Source organism: Crinia signifera, chromosome 6 (assembly GCF_055691185.1).
Source record: "Crinia signifera chromosome 6, ASM5569118v1, whole genome shotgun sequence".
In the NCBI taxonomy this organism is placed as follows: Eukaryota; Metazoa; Chordata; class Amphibia; order Anura; family Myobatrachidae; genus Crinia; species Crinia signifera.
In genome coordinates this window covers 36,688,752-36,714,227 of record NC_139222.1, presented here as the reverse complement: position 1 = coordinate 36,714,227, position 25,476 = coordinate 36,688,752, and the positions used below count along the sequence as shown (strand labels likewise).

The following is a 25,476-nucleotide window of genomic DNA, read 5'->3' as shown; positions in this document are numbered from 1 at the left end:
GGTTACTGCTGCTGCATGTGGTTTCTGTGAATAAGCAACAATTCACAAAGAAGAGGAAAGAAGACTATGGTGTTTTAAACCACCTTGCGCTGCTAGTACACCAATTAAAAGCTAATAATACCACTGGATAGAATGACACTGGACACACTGCTAGAAATGTACAAATAACTTTTTATATAGGAAAAACAAAATAAAACAATTCATACATGTAAATTAATAGCATAAATGCATACAATACAATAAAATACCTAAATGGCCATTAGGTTTACGTTAGCAAGCTGTGGAGTACTCCGTGATGGGTTAGTAATAACAGTCACTGGGGGTAGCCAGAATGATGAGGAAATGAAAGGGGAAAAAATAATGCGTATGGATAAATAGCAAAGTTAGTGGATGAATGCACAGCACATGCGGGGTTAATAAAGCCGATGAATCTGAGCCCAGAATGAGGCACTGTAATTAGTGGATGTTATCTCACCCTCCGTTCGTTGGTAGTGGGAGGCGTCGGGGAGCTCCAGTTGGTATCAGCTCGTACCCGGAAGATGATGCTGCTGGCGGGGAGCTTGAAGTGGGGAAGCTCTACCCGCTGTGTGCTGGGTCTGATGATTTTAGACCAGCTGGTTGGAAGTAGCCAGGAGAAGTAACGGCAGGATGGAATAGCTGGGTAGCGGGAGGGACGCTCGACCGCTAGGTGTGGAAAGAGTAGCTGCTGCCAGATGACGGTGGCTTGTGGGCTGAAGACCGCGGCAGACCAGCTGGAGGTAGTGACAAAAAAGCAGGGGAATCACGGAGGCTTGCTGACGCAACCGGATATGACGTCGACGCGTTTCGTCTCTATGGCAACGGAGACTTTTTCAAGACGGATGTTAAGCAGGCTCTACACAAACCTATTTAAAGGCTGTATGGCAATCATTAGCCAATCAGATCATAAGGGTAATCAACATATAATTAAAACAATTCTAAAAGCTCGTGTGTCCAGTGAAATGGCTCATTACATCATTTAAACAGTAATGCATTATTTTCTTCATTTTAGCAAATCTTTTCTATCAATTTTGATAGAATTCGGTCTTCATGTAGTGAACAATCTGGTGGTTTTATATCATTCAAATAATTATATTTTGCATATTTGGTGTTGTAACTTCATTTAAAGGGGTATACACACCCGCGATAGAGTGGAGAGAGATAGGGTACAATAAATTGAGGGTAATTTAATATAGATATCTAGAATTTTTATACATATGTGTATATATGTAACACATATGTATATTGAGGTGGTGAAAATAGAAAACATTATTGAAATAAATAAATATAGCTAGAAAAATAAATATATGAAACTAAAAATAGAGGATAATGGTAAAAAATATATATATAAACAATATATATAAAAAAAAAAAAAATACACATATAAATGAAATTCTATAAATGTAAAGAATTCTTATGTGTATATATATAGAAACATAGGAGACTAATAAAGAAATGGTTGAGAATAATGTATATATTAAAAAGTTAATTATAAAAATAATAATAAAAAAACTCAATATAAGCTGAATAAATATATAATATATTTCATAACATTATATTACATAGTGGGTATAATCATCATTGATGGAACCTAATGCAGTTGGGGTAACTATCTGGGATCCTTAGGATTTTGAGATCCGTGGGGGTCAGGGGGAATTTCATCTGCAAACCCGTGGTGTCATGGAGAGAATAATCTCTAACCAAGCACCCTGGGTAGATGTCCTTCGCCCTGATCCGCACGGGGTCAAAAATCAAAAAGAAAAGTTCAGAAATTCGGGCTGGCGTGGATAGTTGGGGTAGGAACAGGTCGGAAGGACACGTCACGCGTCTGCTCGCCACGCTTCGGGCTGGCATGGATAGTTGGGGTAGGAACAGGTCGGGAGGACGCGTCACGCGTCTGCTCGCCACGTTTCGGGCTGGCGTGGATAGTGGGGGTTTGAAATGGAGGCATTTGCCAGTATGTAACATGGAGCACTGGCAAATGCCTCCTTTATTGTGCATGAGACGCACGCGCTACCAAACCCCTATCCCTGTCCATCTTCCTGAAGCGGACACGTGCAGGGTTGCCGTACCCTGCCGCACGAATTACTGAGACGCACAAGTCTATGAGACGCTCCTGCGTCTCAGGCAGATGGAGCGCCTCTCCGCCGGTACCTGCATGATCCCCTCTCCGCTGGCGTCCTCCAGCACAGGGGATCTGATGTTTACCGGTGCTGTGTGAGAGGCGCTCACTACAGGGATGGCCATCGTTGCCATCGATGGCAATTCTGCAGCTGGCCATCGATAGTGGTAAACTATGCAATGGATGACCATTAATATTCTTACATATCGATGGTCATCCATTATGTTTGATTGATTGGCCTGTGGGCCAATCAAACACGGGGCGAGGCTTCACGGGTGTCGGGGGCGGAGCTATGCTCTGTGTCCCGGCACCTTGAAAAAAAAAAGCAAAACTTTTTTTGCAGTTCCATCGATGGAGTGAAACCATCTGGTTCTCCCCCTTTGATGGCAAAGTATTCGACATCGGCCATGAACCATCAATGATTTTGAATCATCGATGGTCGATTGCCATCCCTAGCTCACTAGGCTTGCCAGGGATGCCGGGGACAGAGCTGCAGCTCACGGGGACAGTACAGTAACTTCAGCTGCCTGAAGGGGACACTACGCTGACTACGCAGGGCTGCCGCTGGGACACCACGCTGACTACGCAGGGCTGCCGCTGGGACACCACGCTGACTATGCTAGGCTGCCGTTGGGCTACGCTGAATGCGTAGCTTGCCGCCGTGAAACTACACAAGTACCGAAATTTGTGTGTATTGGCAGCCATGACCTTGACAGTGGTAGATACTTGCACTAATGGGTAACTAAGAAGATAAATGTTTCTAACTGTCCTGCTCATAAGGTATCATAGTGTTCACTTCATTCGAGCACCCTGCATTTTTCAAAACCTGTGCAGTTCCTCTCCCCTTTCGCTCTCTGCTGTGGTGCTCCTAGCACAGTTTGGTCTGTATTTCAGCACTGATATGCATCACAGACCTGTGCTAGCAGCATCACAGCAGAAAGGGTACTGCGCAGGTTTTGAATGATGCAGGTTGCTAGAATGAACAACAGTATCAAGTGTGAAAGTAATGTAGACGTAAAGAGCTCTGTCTGTCTGATCAGTGACTTGGGGGGAGATTTACAGACGTAGGGATGAGGCTTTTTTTTAACGCTGCCCAACCGTGTCTGCTTGAAGAACAAACATGCAGAGACCTGTAATAGCTTCCTGGTGTGTGGTCACATGACCCACCATATCTTCCTGGTGTGTGGATGGGCAGGTTGGGTTGGGACGCCGACAGCATTACACAGATCTAGTTGTTGCTGGGTATCTGTTGCAGATGGATGGAAGCTCAGCGTGTTGTAATGTGGAAGTACACAGCAGGTGTACGAGGGGTGTGCTATAGGTTTCTGGATGCACAGAACATATTACATTTATAAATCAGGTGAACATTACATTTATTCAAAGTATTAGCCAGAGGAGTCTATGCAAAGTTGCATGTGCTCATACCTGTTGGTGAAGCAGCTGTTACAGTTCTGAATGGTAGGGGTCTATTCTATGCAATAAGAAGGGCATGCTGATTCTTGTAGTGCCATTATCACCTTGCATATAACGTTCTTTATGGGGATAGATGGGATGCGGTCATTTGGTCGGCAGGTATTAGGTCGACATGGTTATAGGTCGACAGGTCATTAGTTCGACAGGTCATTAGTTCGACATTGTCTAGGTCGACATGGAGTTTTTCACTGTTTTTTGAGCCGACATGTGCCGCCAGGCGGTATTTCATGCCCTACCATCCACTAGGGCAGGCTTTCCCAACCACGGTCCTCAAGGCACACCAACAGTGCAGGTTTTAGTGATATCCAGGCTTCAGCACAGATGGTTTAATCACAATCCCTCAGATACTAATTAAGTCACCTGTGCTCAAGCCTGGATATCACTAAAACCTGCACTGTTGGTGTGCCTTGAGGACCGTGGTTGGGAAAGCCTGCACTAGGGTGTGGTGGGAGAATAACACAGTGTGCCGAGGGGATGCGGCGCACTTTAAACTGTATCCATGTTGACTGTGTTGACATTCAGGTCAAAAAACTGTGAAAAACCCCATGTTGACCTTTTGACTCGACCTAGACAATGTCGAACTAATGACCGGTCGAACTTATGACTGTCGACCATAATGCTGTAGACCAAATGATCCCAACCCGGGATAGATACCACTTGTCCAAGCTTCATACATTTGCACCACAGTGACTTCCAGCGTGTGTCATTCTGTCTTGCTAGAGCGGCCCAGTTCTGCTGCTGGCGCTGTTACTATGCAGCGGAGAAACATCCACACAGCCCACAAAAGACAAATATAACTGCGTGACGAACACCCTTTTAATATCTCTTTTTTTTTTTTCACAGGGTACAAAGCGCAAGAAGCAAGGTTCAGATGATCAGACGCAGGCACCGAATAAAAAACAACGTATGGAACCTCTTTCCTCCTTATTCTCATCCAGTGATCTTTCCCGCACATGAAATGAATGTTTAAGTTCATTAGGTGACTGTGTTGGCATGGTTACCCATTTACTGGGCGGCTCGTACCTTATTGGGGGAGGGGGACTGCCTCTGCCTGCAGCGGGGGTGCCGCGATTCAGGCACCCCTGTCACCACCGCTGCTCCTGCCTCCTCTTCTGACCCGGTCCCGGCGCCTTCGCTGCGATGAGTGACAGGCGCTGGGACTGGCGCATGTGTAGTACACACGTGTACCGCGCATGCAGCCAACTTCTATGGGCTGCTTGGGCAACAGCCCATAGAAGCAATTTTGGTCCCGGCGCCTGTACAATGTAAGGGTACTTGTGAGTTATCCGGGCTGCCGATTTCTAAATCGGGTCGGATCGGGCGCATCGCATGCGACCATCGGATGCGATGCGATGACCCGATTTTTCCATAGGAATCAATGTTAAAATGGACTGAGTCCATTTTAACATGGAATTCAATGGGAAAAAGGGGTCCTTTTCATACCCCTACTATCCAAGTGGGCATGGAGTTGGATATAAACCTGTGGAGAGCGGACACAGAATACCGTCCCCTTTGCGGGGCTCGGTGGCTCGCTACGCTCGCCACAGGTTTATATCCAACTCCATGCCCACTTGGATAGTAGGGGTATAAAAGGGCCCCTTTTTCCCATTGAATTCCATGTTAAAATGGACTCAGTCCATTTTAACATTGATTCCTATGGAAAAATCGGGTCATCGCATCCGATGGTCGCATGCGATGCGATATCGCATCGCATCGCATCTGATTGTATGCCTTAACTTAAGGCATACAATCAAAAAATCGGCAGCCCGGATAACTCACAAGTACCAATGTAAGTTACAGGCACCGGGACCAGCGCGTGCGCAGTACCTATATAGGTACTGCACATGCGCATCTGCCGTTTTTGCAGGGCAGCCCGCACAAAGGCGTCCCGGAGGGAGGTAACACCTCCCAATGGGACTGCCTTTGTGACTGGCAGGTCGGACTTCCAATTCGAAGTCACTGCCAGCCACAGTGAAGCCAGAGCAGTCTACAGTGGCGGATTTTACCTGGGGGCTGCAGCCCATAGGTAAAAACCGCCACTGGTCAATAGGTTGACACATGAGTGAGAGTGAAATGCAAAGGTCAACATTAGTTCACTTTTTTTGGTGTGTATGTCGACCGTGGCTAAGGTCGACCGAGTCCATAGTTTGACATGGCAATGGTTGACACAAGTTTTTTGGAGGGGGGTGTCATTTTGTATGTTTCATCATATCAATGAGGTTCGCTCTGCAGCTAATGTGGATAGTCGAAAGAGGGAAAGCTTAAAAGGAAACCAAAAATACACAACCTGTCGACCACTTGAATGTGTCAACTTTAAACACTCATTTGACTTTTCATTTGTTAACCATATGGTGATGTCCTATTGCTAGATAATATCGCCGGGAACCTGTTCCATCTATTACCATGGGCCTAGTTCAGACCTGATCGCAGGGCACATTTTGATTGCAAATGGACAAAACCATGCTGCACTGCAGATGGGGCCCGTGTGCAGAGAGAGTTAGGTTTGGGTGAGTTATTTTGTTTCTGTGCAGGGTAAATACTGGCTGCATTATTCTTACACTGCAATTTAGATTTCGGTTTGATCACACATCACCCAAATCTAACTATCTGCACATGTTACATCTTACCCCCTGCAGTGCAGCATGGTTCTGAATTAAGCCGTGTATACATGGCAGTGATATGGGCTGATATCGCTGGCAATATGATCGCTGGTACCATATTACCAGTGATGGGGGTGCACGCTTCCGTTTTCAGCCCCGTTATAATCGCTGGACCAGCTGATTACCTCTGTGGCTCCGCCGGCAGAGGTTTCTTTTCATCAGCGGCCATCTCTGGTCGCCGATGAAAAGGAGACATTGAGTGATATATTTCCCCATGTGTACCCACCTTTAGGCTCCATGAGAGCAATTTGTTACTTGAGGTAGTGGCAGATATTCTCCAGGTTAGCTAGAATGCCCTATCGGCCAGGCAGCAGGAGACTGAGGTAGGGAACCAGGAAGCCGGGGGACAGGAAGGTACCTCTGGAAGATGCTATTGTGCACAGTGGACTTTGTGACTGGTGTCATCAGATGCAACCATGTCAGGGAAAGCCCATCCTGTCCCGGTCGCATCTGATGTGACCAGGCCAGGCAGGTGGTTAAGTGTATTTGATATCCCAGACACGGGCTCATTCCGTTTGCCCGTATTTCAGGTTCTACATACAGTTGCTAAAGTTTACTCTGACACAGGTGTTCAGGTGTCAACACCAAAAATAACACATCTCATGTCGATCTTTTCAGTATGTCGACCTAATGTACTACAGCCACTCAGGCTGACAGGTCAGGTCTGTGCGTGTAGGCAGCTTCATTTTGATTTCTGTGTTTATCCCGTGTGCCAATCTGACATCACGTCATATCTGTGTGCAGGCCGCAGTCCTTCTGCAGGGAAATCCATTCGTGTGGCGAAAACTAAATTCCAGAAGCCCATTATGCCTGGGGTGTTGGAGTACATCGAGATTTGTATTGATACTGCCATAATGTGAGTATTTCTGAAAATATCTCCCCACCCCTCCCCTCTAACATCTATATAATAATTGTGTAAGGTCTGAAACGTGCACAAAAAAACACCCCAAATCCAGGTCCGTATTCCTGGGAATCCTAGCCGGGTCCTGACCAGTGTTGAACACGGGAAGGACCCGGTTGATGGTGCTGTGTTAACAGGTGACTCCACAATGGAAAATCCGGTGCCGGGAGAGGTAGACTCGGGGATAGATGTATTAAGCTTGGAAAAGTGATAAAGTGGCCGGTGGTGACGCAGCAGCCAATCAGCTCCTTACTGTCCTTTTTCAAACCCAGTCTGTAACTTGACCGTTAGGAGTTGATTGGCCATTGCCTTATCACTGTCCACTTGATCACTCCTCCAAGCATAATACTTCTGGCCTTCCATCCTCATGTAAGACCTACGGCTTGGTACACACTTCTAGATCTGCAGATCAATTGATCAGCAAATATAAAGATATAGCCATGCTCTTCTAGTCTGTGTTTGGTCGCACCCACGATCCATTGAGCGTGCGTTAGCCAGCGGAACGGCAGCTACGACTAGGCACGCTTAATGGGCATCTGCGCCTGCGATGTAGCCATGAGGCGCACCACCTGATCTCTCAACGAATCAAGCAGTGAGTTCTCCATACACATCCCGTCCAATCCTGACTGACATCACAACAGGGCAGGCACATTTACAACCACCAGCTCCTGCAGTAAGCTGAGTTCACAGGCCACTAGATATGTCTGTGCACAACATCTATCACCGATATATCGCTAGTACACACTAGCCGACAGACCAGCGGTATATCAGTCATTCATATGAACGGCCGATATATTGCTGATCCATTGGCCTGGCTGTTCAGCGCGATGTCTGTGAACCCGTGTGCAAAAAGCATAACAGGGCATGTTTTTCAGATCATCTAGATCAGGCATGTCCAACCTGTGGCCCTCCAGCTGTTGTGAAACTACACATCCCAGCATGCCTTGCCACAGTTTTGCTATTAGGGAATGCTAAAACTATGGCAATGTGTAGTTTCACAACAACTGGAGGGCCGCAGTTTGGACATGCCTGATCTAGATGATCTGGAAAACACACACTGTTAAGGTTCCTTGTGGATCCGTTTGAGCAGCACCTCTGCGCTATACCATCACACCTCTCTTGGATTGATGGTTAAGCAGAGTTAAATGTCAATGTCTCAACCCCAATGATTGTGTTATTTTGTATCCAATGCCTGTAAAATACAAATCTAAATAGCGTAATCACATATGACGATGTGCCCGTCCGCATTTAAGCTTAAGCCCTACGGTTCAACATTCTGTAAGCTTCGAAACTAGAAACGGGTAATGTTAGTAATGAACCTGAAGCTGTCCAGCGTGTTGCATGCTATCTAAGATATAAGCAGCATTACCGTATGTGGCCTACACCCCTGTATAAGCATTTTGTCCATTTTTTCTGTTGTTATTTTTATTAGGTCTGTTTTGAGCAACAGGAAACTGACCTCCTTCAATACAGTGCAAGCCCAGCTCTCTAGTCTCAAGAGCAGGTAATTACTGTATATAGCTTTATATAGATCTGCAGACCGTCTCGGTACTTCTTCCTTTATTTAATCAGTGCTGCTTCAGCAGTTGAGATTTGTTTACTGTATGATTCGGATGGCCAATCCCAGGGCATTTTTTTCAATCCTGGGATTTGGGATTGAAAAATGCTCAAGAATCGGTGCGGCTGGCGCGTGGAAGTGGCGCGACTGGCGGGCTGCACAATGTAACCACGGCGTCACACTGCAAAGAGCTGCACATCCGGGTAGTGTCTGAATGGGTGCTGAGACGCTGCCTGGCATTACATTGCACAGGCCAATCCTGGCATTCAAAACCCCGCAATTTTAGGGCCAAATCCCGGGATCACACCGATCCTGATCCAGGGATTGGCTGCCTTATGTTTAATTCTGCAGCTGCAGTTTGGGACTAGGTTGGTCTCTTTGTGCTACTGTAAAAGAGCCTTTGACTCTTACCACTGTCATTGAAGCCTCGTGAATGGTTCTATGCCATACATGTATTTTTGGTAATGGGGCCAGCTGGCTAAATTCCCTATATGAGCCTGTTTGGACCCCACCATAGAGAGAATGCTGGGACATTCCAAGTCTCGGAATCATCAGAGTTGTCTGTCCAGTTCTGGGATGAGTCTGATGGAGTCCTGTTCTGAAGAAGGTGAGGTAGCTGCGGAATCAGACTGAAGGACTCCTTGTGTTACGATAAGTGTGGGCCTGATGACTTGCAGTAACCACTTGACATACTTTTTACACCAATGGTTTGGTCTGCCTTGTACCCTTAAATACATTCCTGAATTTGCAGATTTGAAAGTAGTGCATTGGTCGTTGGAGACCATTCTTAGATTATTTGCTTTGGCTGTTTTGGACATTGTTCTTTGTTTTGGGGAAGGGGTAATCCCTGCCTCACTGGATGGACCTCCTGATGGCGGTAATATCACTACTAGTTTTGGAGTCCCACGTTGGTTTTCTAGCAAATGATAATCCAAATCTAGATACTACTCTGAGATTTGTCTTGGGTCTGTTATCTGACATAGGCGGTGTTCCTTCGAGGTGACAAGGGAGGTTTTTCTGGTTGACTCGCGAGTAGGGATGCCAATCCCGGGATCGGCGGGATCCCGGGATTTAGGGCATTTTTGACCGGGATTGGAGGCTCCAATCCCAGGATTACGGGACCGAAATGTGCATGCGCATTTGATCCCTTTCTCCCGTGTAGCACTGAGCGGGCCGGGGAGTAGGCTGGTAACTCTGAGTCCGGGCAGACGTGACGGTGTGGGAACACTGTGTGGTTGCGCAGCGTGACCTTTAACATCACGCTGCGTTGCCTGGCAACAAGGTTGTGTGGCTGCGCAGCGTGATGTGACTGATCACATCACGCTGCGCAGCCACACACTGTTTCCCACGCTGCCGCGTTTGCCCAGACACCGAATTACCACCTCCTCCTTGGCCAGCCGAGTCACCTCGCCTCCTCCACCGCATAGCTCCCCCACTGCATGCCGCCGCACAGCTCCTCCACTGCATGCCGCCGCACAGCTCCTCCACCGCATGCCGCCGCACAGCTCCTCCACCGCATGCCGCCGCACAGCTCCCCCACCGCATGCCGCCGCACAGCTCCTCCACCGCATGCCACCGCACAGCTCCTCCACCGCATGCCGCCGCACAGCTCCTCCACCGCATGCCGCCGCACAGCTCCTCCATCCCGGGATTGAAAAAACGGTCCGGGATTGGCCTCCCTACTCGAGAGGCTACAAATTTCGCAGCCTTGTGATTCCACCAGACACTGCCCCCCCCACGCCGCGATCCCCCGTACAGCTGCAAATGGATGTTTTCTAAACATCCAATTGCAGCCTTGGGTGCAGGGAAGAAATCATTTGATGGTCTGTGACCATCGAATGATTTCTCCAGCACTCGCAGATCTGAGACACCTCAGTGGTGTCTCAGATCTGCAGGCGCCCATCACCGGGGAAGTACCATGCTGGGCATTCCCATTGGCGTATCTCCCAGCCCGTTGCCCCCCCGTCGGCACTGTTAAAAAATCGATCCCCTGGAAGTACATGCAGGGGAGCGTATCAGTTAGAATAGGGGCCAAGATGTTATTGGGGGGCTGGTCAACCTGTGGCTCTACAGCTGTTGTAAATCTACAAGGTTGCAGCATACCAGGTACACAGCATAGGCAAGTACAGTTACAGCAAGCAGAGTACAGGTGTCCCAGCAGAGTTCAAACTCTTCATAATGCACCAGTGATCCCTACCGTAGCCCACATCCCAGCATAACACTTGGGCAGCTATTCCACCATCAGGAGCAATGACCTCCTGCCCTGGAAACCCTTTTATTGCGCAGCCACATGTTCTGCCAATCAGCCCAACCCTGACACATCGGTTTTCTTGCTGCTGCTCTAAAACCTGGACTGGATCTTCCACATTTCTTTCGTGTGTACGGATGCTGCCACAGTAGATTTATCCAAAGTTTAACATTTATGTAGAATTTAATGGCAGATAAAACCAATTAGCCCATCTAGTCTGACCGTTCCTTATGACCAATTCTTAATAATGTGTAGTGTGCAACAACTGGATCGTTAGCGATATGCGTTTCCCACCTTCTCACTAGCTACATCCCCCGTTGCCTGTACAGGCAACTCGATCGAGGGACGTCGCTAGGGATTACCTGCTACAGAAAGGGGGTTATTCTGGTTCACTCGCAAAGGCAAATTCCTTCTCAAATGGACAAATCGGTACTTGTTTCCTATCTGGGCGCCCACTAAGTTAATTGCGCACCATGCTATTCTCCGTAGAGAAATCGGATCGCATCGCATCGTACACATACACGATATTGAACGATGCGATGCGATGCGATCCGATTCGATTTCCCATAGGAAACAATGTTAAATGGCTCAATTTAGCCAAATTCTCATAGGAACAATAGTAAATGGGCCAAAAACACCCCTGAACATTGAAATGTCCCCCCAAAAGTAGTTGACGCCACCCCGCCATCAACGTGAACCCGAAGCGTGGCGAGCGCAGCGAGCCCGCGAGGGGCGGCGGTACGCCTCCTCCGACCTTTTCATGCCCTACTATCCACGTCGGCGTGGAGTGAGAATAGAATAGTGTGGCGAGCGCAGCGAGCCACCGAGCCCGAAGCGTGGCGAGCGGACGCGGATACCTTCACAGGTAAACGTGTCCCTTCGCGGGCTTCCCAGGTGTTTGCGTTGCCATGGACACCTGGGAAGCCCGCGAGGGGACGCGTATAACTGTGAAGGTATCCGCGTCCCCTCGCGGGGCTCGCTGCGCTCGCCACGCTTCGGGCTCGGTGGCTCGCTGCGCTCGCCACACTATTCTATTCTCACTCCACGCCGACGTGGATAGTAGGGCATGAAAAGGTCGGAGGACGCGTACCGCCGCCCCTCGCGGGCTCGCTGCGCTCGCCACGCTTCGGGTTCACGTTGATGGCGGGGTGGCGTCAACTACTTTTGGGGGGACATTTCAATGTTCAGGGGTGTTTTTGGCCCATTTACTATTGTTCCTATGAGAATTTGGCTAAATTGAGCCATTTCACATTGTTTCCTATGGGAAATCGCATCGCATCGTTCAATATCGTGTATGTGTACGATGCGATGCGATCCGATTTCATTACGGTGCCGTACGTAGAAAACCTGGGCGCCCAGATAGGAAACAAGTACCGACAAATCCATGCTGCACTGTAGGTGGGGCAGACGTAACTTGTGCAGAGAGAATTAGATTTGGGTGAGTTATTTTGTTTCTATGCAGGGAAAATACTGGCTGCTTTATTTTTAAACTGCAATATAGATCTCACTTTGAAGTAAACCCCGCCCAAATCTAATTCTCTCTGCACATGTTACATCTGCCCCACCTGCAGTGCAGCATGCTTTTGTCCATTTGAGAAGGAATTTGCCTTTGCGAGTGAATAAGGGTCAAAGTGTGTATGAACTTGTCGCGGCTGGGTCCTCGTCCATATCAATCTCGCTGGGTAAACCTGTCATGTAAAGCAAGGGTGGCCAAACCAGTACTTGAGATCTATCAACAGGTCATGTTTTCCACTTCACCTGTGGATGTGTAAAATGAAATTAATACAGCACGTATTTGAAAATGTGACCCTTATTAACGACTGCACCTGTGCAGCAGCTGGGTGTTCTGGAAACACAGACCAAGAGCAAAAAGAAAGCGCACTGGTTTAGGTATTTAGAAAAAGACAGTTAGAGTATAAAGTGAATTTTTATATATACATACAATAAAAACATAAATTGACAAACAATAACACACATCATCAAAATGTTATAACAGGTACCGGCTGTTACCAAACGTGTTTTTTACAATTGGGACCATTTTTTATTGTATTCACTTTCTGTAAATAATGAGGTCATTTTAAAATATTAGGTACTTGTTTCCTAGTATGGCGACCACGATATTGATCTTAGGCATCGCAAGGAAAAAAATTGCGTGGGTCGCATCGCATGCGGCCAAAAAAAATCGCATGCGATGCGACCGACGCGATTACCGCGATTTTACATAGGGAACAATGTTAAATGGGCCAATTGACCCGATTTTACATAGGGAACAATGTTAAATGGCCCACAGACCCCAAATAGCCACCCTGAAGTGTGAAATGGCCCCCCCAATTGTTAACGCCACCCCACGATCAACGTCAACCCGAAGCGTGGCGAGCGGCGGTGGTACGCGTCCTCTGACCTTTTCATACCCCCACTATCCACGTCGGCGTGGAGTTGAGAATATATATATATATATATATATATATATATATATATATATATATATTCTTTCAATTGTATTTTTTATCTTTCATGTACGTTTGGTATCGGCGAGTACCTGTTATAACATTTTGATGCTGTGTGTTATTTGTCAATTTATGTTTTTATTGTATGTTTAAATATATATAAAACTATTTTTTTTCACTTTACACTCTAACTGGCTTTTTCTAAATACCTAAACCTGTGCGCTTTCTTTTTGCTCTTTGTCTGTTTTTCCGTATCAGGATTCTTAATCCTAATTAGTTAGCAGCCGGGCTTTAGGTTTTCTTTTTGAATACTGTCATCAGCGCTACTTCTTTTCTCTTTTGTGTTCTGGAAAACATGAACTGTTGGTAGATCTGAAGGAAAATGTGTGTGTTAGGCGAAATTCTCCTCACCTCTGAGGTAAAGTACTCCCAGTGACCACTAGAGGCCACTCTATAGACAAAATTACTCCTTAACAGAAACTGAAAGCAAAATGATCTATTTCAAACTCCCTGGATACAGAGATTGGAGGTAGGTGCAAGTAGGGACTAAGCCTTCATTTTGACGGGCTTGTAACTAATAAGATAATAAAATAATTGGGTATATTTGTCCATTTGAGTAACATGTGCCTTTTTTTTTTAAAGGATTCTTCAACACTGTAAAAAAATAAAAGTCCCTGTGAGCAAGCTGGGGAATGTGAAAAGCCTGAAAAGAGCGCTGATCGAGGAACAACGCAAGTTGGAAATAAACCAGAAAACCTTGGATTCTTTGACCGTACGTAGTGTGTAAATCCTGACCAGTTACCAATATTTTGTACCACAATCATCAGAGCCATAGTCACAGATTTGCTTTCACCTTTCAAAGCTAAGTCTGCGGCTTTCTTTCGACGCCTTTGCAGAATAATTATTTTTCCTTTCAGTCATTGGGCAGTATTCAATGAGAAAAATGACGACGTGCAGCGAATCCTGTTTAGGATTCGCTGCACATTCGCCACTGCCCGCCGCGTTCCGGAGCCTCGCCGGCTCCAGTATTCAACGAGTCAGGGGCTCGCTGCCCCTGACTGGCGAATTTTAACTCGCAGCCTTAGGACAGCGGCAGGCAGGGAGATGGAAGTCTCCCTGCCTGCCCCAGAAGTTTGTGGGGGGGGGGGGGGGGAGGTGGGCTCCCCGAGTGCCAGGCAGCACAGGCTGCCCCCCCGGAGAGCCAGCAGGGAAGCAGATATTCACTGCACCCGATCGTGCATATGGTAATGATCAGGTGCATTGAATATATGAACATCTAATGAGCGGCTCGGCTCCGGCCCCCCTGCTGGCTGCTAGTGTAATTAAATACATTAAATTAAATATATATTCATGTACTTACAGCACATGAATAAAAATAGCATGCCCCTCCTCAGAATAAAATTCCTGATTTCTTGATACCAAATGTAAAAAACAAAACACTTTATTTTAAAAGTTCACATTCCACTTCACCATAAAAAGATAGTGATTGCTACTCAGTGAATCATGGCGAAAAAATCCTTGAAATGTATTCGCCATCTGGTCATTGAATAGGGTGATTCACCGTTTTAGTAAAAAATTCGCCGTACAGCATGAAAATAGCACAAAATCGCCAGAAAACATGGCGAATTAGGCTCATTGAATACGGCCCTATGTTGGATGCTTGGACATGGTTGGTTCTGGAAGGAACCAGGCACCAAGGAGTTACCGTCTTTAGAGAAGTGCAGCCCGTTGCTCCTCCTCCCTGATACCCTCTCCAGTTTTTCTTGGTGCCTGAGGTAACAGGGCGCCTTTTTTTTGAGGAGAGAGCTATTTTCAACCCTTATTTTTACATCTCCCCCCGCCCACACTTTTTAGAGCGGTCAGCACGAACGGAGGGCCGGTAATCAGGGCTCACACCTCTGGGGGGGTCCCCCTGGTGGCCTGGTAGCAGGGCTCAGTTGTTTCTGAGGCACTGCTTAGACCCCCAGGGCATTGTAGCTCTGCTACACAGAGCCATTATGGCGTCTGCCCTGGAGATCCCAGAAGGGGGTGACGCTGTGCTCTGTGGCCCCGCCTCCATCTCCTTGGCAGCGACCTGTCCTGGGTTTCCTATTGGGGAGTGAAATCTCCTTCCTGTGTCCAGAGGCCATCTTGCTACAGACTGCCTGCCTGCTCAGCGGCAGGGAGAAACTGTATCCGCTTCTCTTATACCTCCACTGCCCCGGTGCCAGGTTTTCTCTGCCCCACCTCACTTGTCTGTATTGGTGTCGGGTATAAGGTGCTCCTATTACTGTATAAGTCTCTGTACTTGGTTCTGCTCCTATTTGATTCAGTTTCATATATTTCTGTATGCTTCTTGCCTAGCTTTATTACAGTCTGTCATATATATTCTGTAGTAACACTATAGCTTAGTGATTAGAATATACCATTTACATTGCTGGCGTATTTGTTATTTTTAGAAACAAACCTGTATAGTGCTTATAATTTGCTGGTTTCTGCAGCATCCTGCTAGGCCAGGGTGTATATTATTTTTCTGAACAAACCCTGTTTCGTTAAGCTCGTTAGCTTCTCTGTTCGTTTACAGTTGAAGAACAAGGTACCTTTTACAGTCACACAGCAGCACCAGCAACTTATTAAGTCTGGATCTGCAACCAAGATATCCTATCTGTGCCTATGATTTTTGCTACCTGTATTCCCTGTAGCTGTAGTATTAGGGGGAGGGGGAGGAGGGGGAGGGGAGAGAAGAGGGGAGGGGGCTCAGAAAACGGGGGGAGGTTTTTGTAATAAAACTGCGTAGGGGAATAGGCAATATTTATATACCGTTTAAACTTTAGTACACCAGTTTAGCCAGCCAGTGAATACATTTCATATACTGCATATAATACAAGCATAAAAAGACAATACATCACAAATAATTCCTTCATTGGAACTGGGGGACTTCTACCTGCATATTTCGATACACCAGGCTCATCAGCAATTCCTTCGGTGTGAGGCGTCGTTTTCAGTACCGGCTGTGCCGTTCGGTTTGTCAACGGCGCCACATGCCTTAACAAAGGTGATGGCGGCAACCCTTCACCAGCAGGGAGTTTGCATCCACCCTTACCTGGACGACTGGATGACTTCCTTCTGCTGACCCAGTCTTCAGAGGTACTTCGAGATCATCTCCGCCTAACTTATCTGACACATCTGAGTTCCCATGGTTGCACTTCTCCTTCCACGGACATGCTTTATTTGGTAGCTCGGTTGGACACAGTTGCCCAGAGAGTCTTCCTGCCGAATGACAAGAGGTTGGATCTTTGCCACACAGTTAAATTCACAGAGGATCACCTTCCCACCTGAGCATGGGCCCCTCCTTTGCCACACCCGATTAAATTCTGCTGACAACAGATGGCATTCTTTGGGGCTGGGGAGCTGTGGTAAAGTCCTTTCAAGGTCGTTGGAAAGCTCTCAAATCCCGTCTGTCCATCAACAATCTTGAACTTATTCGACATCGGCCGTAAACCATTGATGATTTTGAATCGTCGATGGCCATCTCTAGGTTTAAGTCTATCCATGCCTCAGCACAGATAGAAGCGGCAGATAAAAAGGGGGAGCCATGGAATCAATCCTCAGTACTATAAGGCAGTAATGCTACCAGTTACACCACCCATACTGCCCAAATGTTAAATCAAATTAACTTAAGTATTAAGTTACCTGTGGCCACACATGGATATACTAGACACCTGGACTGTTAAAAAAGGTGACTTGAGGACCAAGTTTAAAAATATTAAATATGTCTACTTTATATACACGGATCTAAGGATCATAATCGTAATTTTTTATTTTTTTCCCCTTCACGTAATACTCTTCCATTATGTTGTTGTTGTTGTTGTTGTTGTTGTTGTTGTTGTTGTTTTAATTGTGAATTGGTCCCCTTGCTGACCTTGGTCTTATCTAATACTGGTGGCGGTCACAGCAATGGCAAAGTAGACAGTAGCCAAATCAGCATGCCAAGACCGATCACACATTTGAGTACAGTTCATGTATGTGTGCTATAAAGCAGAAATGGTGTCAAATCAGTGATTCTGTTTTGCTTAGAACGAAACGGAAAAGGCCGTGGAGGCTGCAAACACGATCGAGGAATCTACGGAGGCTATAGAAGCAAAGCTTGAGTCGTTGGAACAGCGAGCTGATGGAGATGACCAATCACCGGTGTGTATAATTAACAGGCGAATGACAAATAGCATGTCCTCACTGGCAGAAGCGTAATGAATAAGAGCAAGGTGACATAATTCTTCCATGACCCTGAAATGTTTTGGACGATACCGGTCTCCTTTCTCAGTCAGTGTTCACAGGCTGCAGATAATCGTTGACGTCTGCTGTGTTCCTATTTGTCATCGGAACAAAATGTGGCCTCTGTCAGGAAGCTTTTCGGATACTGAAGCCACGCTTTGGATTCAGGGCCTTATTCAGGTTGGCTGCCTAGCAAGCCCATAAACGCAGCCTGGCCGAACCCCACCGTCGCATCCCCACTGTAGCATGCGAGGGGAGGTGTACGCGTACAACTCCCCTTGCAATGCGGCTGAAGGGAAGAGAAATGATTCGATGGTCACTGACTATCGAATGATTTCGCTCCCCTTTGGTAATAAGTCAGTCTATACTGAAACGCCTGCTTCTACAGCGGAACACTGGGTGTTCTGCTGCTGCCCGCCCCTTCCTCACTGCAGTGGACGGTGCAATGAGTGTTCTGTGATCCTGAATTGGCCATTCAGGGCTTTATATAGGTCACTTAGGTATTTAAACTGTTTGTATGGTGTCGGAGCACACGGCCTCTTCTTCACTTTTCTATTTCTGATATACAGGGTGCAGTTAAAAATTTGGACCCCCTACAGCTTCCGAAAGCTACCTTTAGTGCGCCGACAATGCAGGTATGTTTTGTTTGCTTTTTTTTGTAAAGAATATTCTATAGAACCGTTCCCGCATTTTAATTTTTTGTTTGTTTTTGTTTTCTTGTTCCCCTTTTCCACTGACATTAAAAATCCTGGGTTTCTGCACATTAAAGTGTACCTATCTGGGATTTTTGTCAGTGGAAATAGTGACAAGTTGAAAATCCCAGGTAAAGTGACACGGGATTTTTACCCTGCAGGGTTTTCAGTGGGTCTCTTCCCGGGTAACGAGCTGTGGAAATGGCTCTTACCTAGGATTATAAATGGAGACTCCTCCCACTGCCTTGGCCACCGATCACCACACACTGCCCTGCTTTCCTGTTTTTTTTTATTTTATTTTAGTGGAAACTGTGTCCACCCTGAAATACAGTGCAGTGGAGACCCGCTAAAATCCAGTCATAAATCCCGGGTATGACCTGGGATTTTGGTGGGAAAGTGTTATCTATCCATACCATAGCATTTGATTTAGGAAAAAAAAGATCACAGCGCAGTGATAGCGCAGCAGCCAATCAGCTAACTGTCAACTGGAGCTGATTGGCTGCTGTGTTATCACCGCCACTTGATCACTTCACCAGGCTTAATAAATCTGCCCCTGATTCAAAGATGCACGCAGTTAGGGATGGACTGGCCTACAGAGGTACATGGTAAACCCACTGTGGGCCCCACTATCTAGAGGGGCCCACCTCCTCTACATATCAGGTTAAAGGCTGTGTTCTTGAATGATACATTGCACCTATGTTATACTGCACAGGACTATGGTGTATGTTCTGTTGTCTGGTACATTATCATGCATGGGTCCCTACCAATGCATTCCTCTAGTGGGACCTTCATGCCCCAGGCAAGCACTGCACGCAGGATCTGTACAGCTGCGATTTCATATTGCAGCAGACTTCCAAAAATCTGATATGGACTTAGACACTGTCTATTGCGTAGAGCAGGGGTTCTTAAAATCGGTCCTCAGGACCCAGCACAGTTCCCGTTTTCCAGGTCACACGGCAGGCGCACAGGTTACTATTTCACTTGTGGCTCTTGAGGAGACCTGCAAAGCATGCACTGCGTGGGGTCCTGTGTACAGAGTTTGAGAACCAGCGGTGTGGTATCTTCAGTATCATTTATCAGTCTGTCGGGTTATCGTGAGCTGAACGTGATCACGTGACATGAAGTAGCAACTGCCACTAGCTTTCCTTCTAAGGCAAAGACTGCACCCAAAGCATGCTGGGAAAATGCCCTCCGCTACATTAGTCACCCGTTGCCAACCAGCTCTGAAGTCTTTAGTCATGGAGCATATATGTACTTGTCCCTTCGTGAAGAACATGGTGAAGTACGATTCATCTCCCCGTATCACCTTCCTAACACGTCACACTGTTGCCTGTGTGCTTTGTACCACAGAGCTTGCAGGCATGCATGCCAGGTGTAAATAGCAGGTTATCCGCCATTGCCGGACTCTCCTTGAGTTTTTGAGCAACCATATTTGTTGAATACTGGTTGCTTGTCCCCCAGGTTTTAATTCAATTAGCAGTCAATGATTTGCATCTGCTGGCTTGTTCTTCTAAGCACTTCCAATGAATGCTCGGTTCTAACAATCACGAATAACACGCTTCTGTCCACTGTTGCACTTTTCCTATGAGCTCCATGCTGACATCCCCTTAGAAACCATTGGGGTAATTCAATTAGGTGCTGGAAGGATTCCCCCATCACTGCCTCACTTTACAGCAGCAGGGATCTCGCTGAGAAGTATTGGTACTTGTGGAGTATCACGGCTCCCATCGTATGCCATATGTAGTGGCATACGATGCGATACGATGCTATGGCACCCGATTTTGCACTAAAATGCATCAGAATGCATTGAAATGTGTATTAAACTAGTGAAATGCCCCCAAATGCCATTTTTCATAGTGCACCACCCCCACTATCAACGTCAACCTGAAGCGTGGCGAGCGGCGTCGGTACGCGTCCTACGACCTTTTCATACCCCCACTATCCACGTCGGCGTGGAGTTGAGAATAGAATAGTGTGGCGAGCCCGAAGCGTGGCGAGCGCAGCGAGGGGACGCGGATACCTGTGAAGCCCGCGAGGGGACACGTATAGCTGTGAAGGTATCCGCGTCCCCTCGCGGGGCGCGCTGCGCTCGCCACACTATTCTATTCTCAACTCCACGCCGACGTGGATAGTGGGGGTATGAAAAGGTCATAGGACGCGTACCGCCGCCCCTCGCGGGCTAGCTGCGCTCGCCACGCTTCGGGTTGACGTTGATAGTGGGGGTGGTGCACTATGACAAATGGCATTTGGGGGCATTTCACAAGTTTAATACACATTTCAATGCATTCTGATGCATTTCAGTGCAAAATCGGGTGCCATCGCATGCGATGCGATGCGATTTTTAGCATACAATCAGAATACGATGAAGGTCGTGGGAGCCGTGATACTCCACAAGTACCGAAGTATTTACTAACCCATAGGATAGCAAAGTCTTTTTAGAAGAGTCCAGTATTCACCGGCTGCTGACAGTGAAGCGCTGCAGTAATGGCTAATTCATTCCATTCACACCTAATTGAATTCCCCCTAGAGCTTATGAGACTTTGGTACTTGTTGACAGAAATCAATCTGCATCCTTCTTTCACAGTCACTGGTGTATGCTAGCCTTAATTTTTAGGCAACAATGCTATTGCTGCAGTTCTATACATGGCCTGAGCATGCCGGTGTAAGTGAACTCTGGGATACCTTGTCCAGCAGTAGAGATCTACAGTATCAAAAATCATTTGATGTTTCAATTTGTTTGCGCTGTCTAATGTTAGCTGCATTTTCATTAGCCTTTCTTTCTTTTTTTTTTTCTATAGGAAACTGTTCAGAAGTCAAAAAACTCCAAGAAACTTTTAAGAGAGCTCTCCCAGGTTGAATCCAGTTCAGTGTATAAAGACATGTTGGCGCTGATTGAGAAGTCCTACACTGAACTGGATTCCCTGTAAAGGAACGGTATTCGGATCCACGTTTAATATTTTATTTTTCACTATATATTACAAAATAAATGTTGGTTTTTTTATAATGTTGGTAGCGTTAACTTTTGTCTGTTTTTCATTTCTGTAAGTTGTTCTAATAGTCTTATTTACCGATGTCTACGTTTATTGTTTGAGTAGTATCGACTTTTACATTAACAATCAATCCAACATCATGCAACATCATCACCTGACTCACCTTCAAGGGGCTGATGACTTTTCTCCACTAAGGGTGGTATTCCACTCAAGGTTGACCTTTTGGTGGCTTTCACTTAAGCCTCTGATGTTAAACCATAATCCACAAGTGGTGGGAAGTGGCAAAGTTGGCTATGACTCGATGATTAGCTGAAGAACCCAAGCCTATGATGTTAAACCATAATCCACAAGTGGTGGGAAGTGGCAAAGTTGACTATGACTCGATGACTAGCTGAAGAACCCAGCATTGCCCAAGTTCATATTTTCCAGTTAAATCATTAATAAGTTGGATGTACTTAATGGGTCAAAGTTCTTCTGGCACGTTCACCTGTGAGGTCCGACCAACACCATAGTATGTCTTCTAGGATCCAATGTTACCACCATGTGGAGTTTATTTCCAAATAATACATCCAGTGGAATGCGCAAAACAGGCTCCCTGCATCGAAGTTCTGACCAGCCTGTTTTGCCTTTAGGGCACACCGGGACCCTGAACCCCCATAAAACCTCGGCGAGGATCCAACCGGACCATCTTCTCTTGGTTTTATCCAAATCAGTGCAGTGGAGCCATGAAGAAAAAACATCTATTTTCCCAATTTATATCAATAGGAGCTTATAATTGAAATAAGATGTCATAAATGTAATTATCTTAACATGTTAAATACCACAGTTATTGCCTCTCAAGCTGCAGTACTTTCTATAACCATTTTTGCATGAATAAAATTAGTCATTTGACCAAATAGGATCCTGACCGAATTGGTCCCAACGTCCCCCAATCTTCCAATTGCAGCGATCGGGAAAAACTGCCAGCTCAGGCCCACACACTTATCTACTCACCTCGGCAGTAGTAGCACCAAACCAGTCTTACTGTATATACCCTTTAGTCATGAACGGGGACTCCGCCTCAGTCTCCGCATGCAACATCAACCGCTCCAAGCTGCGGGGCCACTTTTGTCAGCTACTACTAACCTACCGTATCATCCTGACCCTACCGGTAACATACAATAGAACTATGTCAGTAGGAACCTAAGGTTCACCAGATTACAGGAATTATATCTCTAGTTTTCCATACAAAATAAAGTAATATCAGTCCCTAAACTTCACCTATATTACATGTGCTGTCTTTCCAGTTTGTGTAGGCGCTGTTATGTTTTTTTGTTTTTTATTTCATTTTTCAGAGTAGCAGACTTAGCTGGTGTGGTTGGCGGACATACTCTGTACTTGAAGGAACATTTGTTTGTGGTCTCTTCCATGGAATAAACTGGTTTATTATTATTCTTTTCTTCATTTTGCACTAAACCTGTTTCATGGTCATTATTCCCTAATAAACCCCCCATCAGCAACCTCCCTCCTGTTTTTTTTTTAATTGCTCCACTAATTACACATTGTGTTAAGCTCCACACTAGGCGATGTTGTTCTCAATATCGCTCAGAAAGCTTCCTGGCAGCGCAAACCTGTCCGGATGAGGGAGGTTATAGTTAACGACGGCCATGCTGCAGAGTGGGGAGGAGGCTGCTGATGACGTTAGCGGTCCTCCCCACCCAATGGCCACGGGATGACTGAGTTGTCTGGGGAACACCCAGTAAATGCCAGTGGCACACCCCTAAATGCATGCAGTGTATCAATCACCCTTGCTGGCCTTTGCATGGGCCTTCGGGCAGATAGCATGCGCACTGCGTACCATGCGCAGCCGTTCAGCAATCGCTTTGGCTGCCTGGTGTGCAGTCTGAATGACCCCCTTAAATCCTAGACCGTTGAAAGTGACAAGTGTCTGAATGGGAACCTCTGTTTCATCTCACGTATCATCTATGACTTTCTCAGTTGGACATGTCCTTTACCAATGTTCAATTTTATATTCGTCTAAAGGCTTTTGCACCAGTGGGACTTCGAGCAGTATGTATCAAATGTGAAAGTGAGGTAAACTGCAAAATGTTGGCATGTGTTTTCCACTTTTTTTGTGCCGACAGGCGGTATTTCATGCCCTACCATCCACTAGGGCGTGGAGGGAGAAAAGAATAGTGTGCCCGAAGCTTAGAGAGCACATGCCCCCCCCCCCCCATAGATTAGAATGTGCCTCCTTATAGTATAGATGGAATGTGCCCCCCCCCCTCCTTTAGGGCCAGATGTATCAAGCTTAAAAAAGTGATAAAGTGGAGAGTGATAAACCACCAGCCAATCAGCTCCTAACTGCCATGTAACAGGCTGGTCTTGAAAAATGACACTGCCTTTAGATCCCATGCATTGTCCCGTTCTAGCTGCGCTTCTCCTTGCATCATGCAGGAAAGGAAGCTGGCGTGCCGCCCTAGGCACATGACTAACGAGCCTAGTGGGAATTACACCACTAAATAAGTTGTGCGAATCAGATAGTGAGAGATTTTGGGAGAGTTTTCACTACTTTTTTAAAGCGGCGATCATTTCCACGGCAAAATCAACCTGGTTTTTCAGTGTAAATGAATGCCGCTTTAAAAAAATGGGAAACCGCTCCTCTCACTTTCTGATTCTCTCACACACATTTGGACCTAATTATGTGTTCTGAAAATAAAGCCTTCCAAAAAAAAAAAAAAAAATGGGTGGAGATCATTAGGATGACAGTACATAGGTTGATTCCTATTGGTCGACAGTCAATAGGGCAACACATAAAAAGTTTGACATGGTCTATGTAGGTTGACACAAGCACACTATTATAACCTAACCTTCTGAACACTATTATAATCTAAGTCTATGTCCACTTAGATCAGGGCTGGGCAACACCAGCCCTCCAGATGTTGATGAACTACACATCCCAGCATGCCTTGCATCAGTTTCAGCATGGCCACATAGCAAAACTAATGCAAAGCATCCTGGGATGTGTAGTTCATTAGCATCTGGAGGGCCGGTGTTGCCCAGCCCTGACTTAGATCGTGAAGGAAGAATAGGACGGTTAAAAAAATAAATGTGAAAAACTCATGTGGACCTTTTTCATGTGTTGACCTATTACCTGTTGACCAATGGTGATCGACCTATTGACTGCAGACCTAATTACTGTTGAACTATCGACCAGATCTCCGCCAAAAAACACAATGTATAAGTTGTGTGAGTACTGCATAAAAATTCCTTTGATATTGAAATGCAGAAAAAAGTGTCCAGGGTTATAACCATTATTTGTACTAGAGCAGCGGTGGCCAACCCGCGGCTCGCCACGCTGTAATGTGCAGCTCCCGTCCCATCGGTGAAGCGGGGTTTTGAATTTGGCGCCAATTCGGCTGCCAATTCAAAACGCAGCATCGGCGGCTAATAGGAAACGGCCGCGGCGAGCCAATCAGCGCTCGCTGTGCCGTTTCCGCCCCGCCCCCGGCATCTGACATCAGACGCCAGCGGGAGGGCGAAAAGTCTTCTCCACGCCGGCGGAGCGCAGGAGCGCTCCTGAAGATGCGAGAAGCCGCCGGAGGACGGCGCAGAAGACGGCGGCGGGGAGAAGAGTTCCGGCGCTGCTGAAGAGGCCAGAAGACGCCGGGATCAAGACAGAAGATGTCCGGCGCCTTCTGCAAGAAGAAAGAAGATGGCTCCCGGAGAGGCCAGCGGGGGTGGGAAGCAAAAGAGCTGACGAAGCTCCCCCCCAGCGGCCTCTCCCAACACCAGGTAGGGGCCTTTGGCCTCCTACCCCCCATCCACCCTAGACCACCGGGTGTCGGGCACTAGGCCCGTGGGCACATTCAGGCCCTTCCGGCCTGTGGGCGCATTAGTCGGGCCCTCTTGGCCTGTGGCTCATTTGTTTGTTTGGCCCTCTAGGCTTTAGTTAGGAAGCTGGGCCCTCCAGCATAGGTGTTGCACTGTGGGCAACACCTGTGCTGGAGGGCCCAGCTTCCTAACTGTGGGGGCATATGATGTTTGGCACTGTGGGGGGCATATGATGTTTGGCACTGTGGGGGGCATATGATGTTTGGCACTGTGGGGGGCATATCTGCCACTAGGGGCATAAAG

General features: G+C 46.8%; 1 protein-coding gene across 2 annotated transcripts in view; it reads left to right on the top strand.

The window, feature by feature from the left end:
- Positions 1 to 22,815, top strand: part of CENPQ (centromere protein Q) — a 32,071-nt gene extending 9,256 nt beyond the window's left edge. For both annotated transcript variants that reach the window (XM_083146000.1, XM_083146001.1), the window contains exons 3-9: positions 4,457 to 4,517; positions 7,018 to 7,129; positions 8,607 to 8,678; positions 14,070 to 14,199; positions 17,484 to 17,597; positions 18,248 to 18,313; positions 21,169 to 22,815. In XM_083146000.1, the coding sequence (XP_083002126.1) occupies positions 4,457 to 4,517; positions 7,018 to 7,129; positions 8,607 to 8,678; positions 14,070 to 14,199; positions 17,484 to 17,597; positions 18,248 to 18,313; positions 21,169 to 21,297 (684 nt within the window). In that variant the 3' untranslated portion in view covers positions 21,298 to 22,815. The remainder of the gene's footprint in view (positions 1 to 4,456; positions 4,518 to 7,017; positions 7,130 to 8,606; positions 8,679 to 14,069; positions 14,200 to 17,483; positions 17,598 to 18,247; positions 18,314 to 21,168) is intronic.
- Positions 22,816 to 25,476: the final 2,661 nt, after the last annotated feature.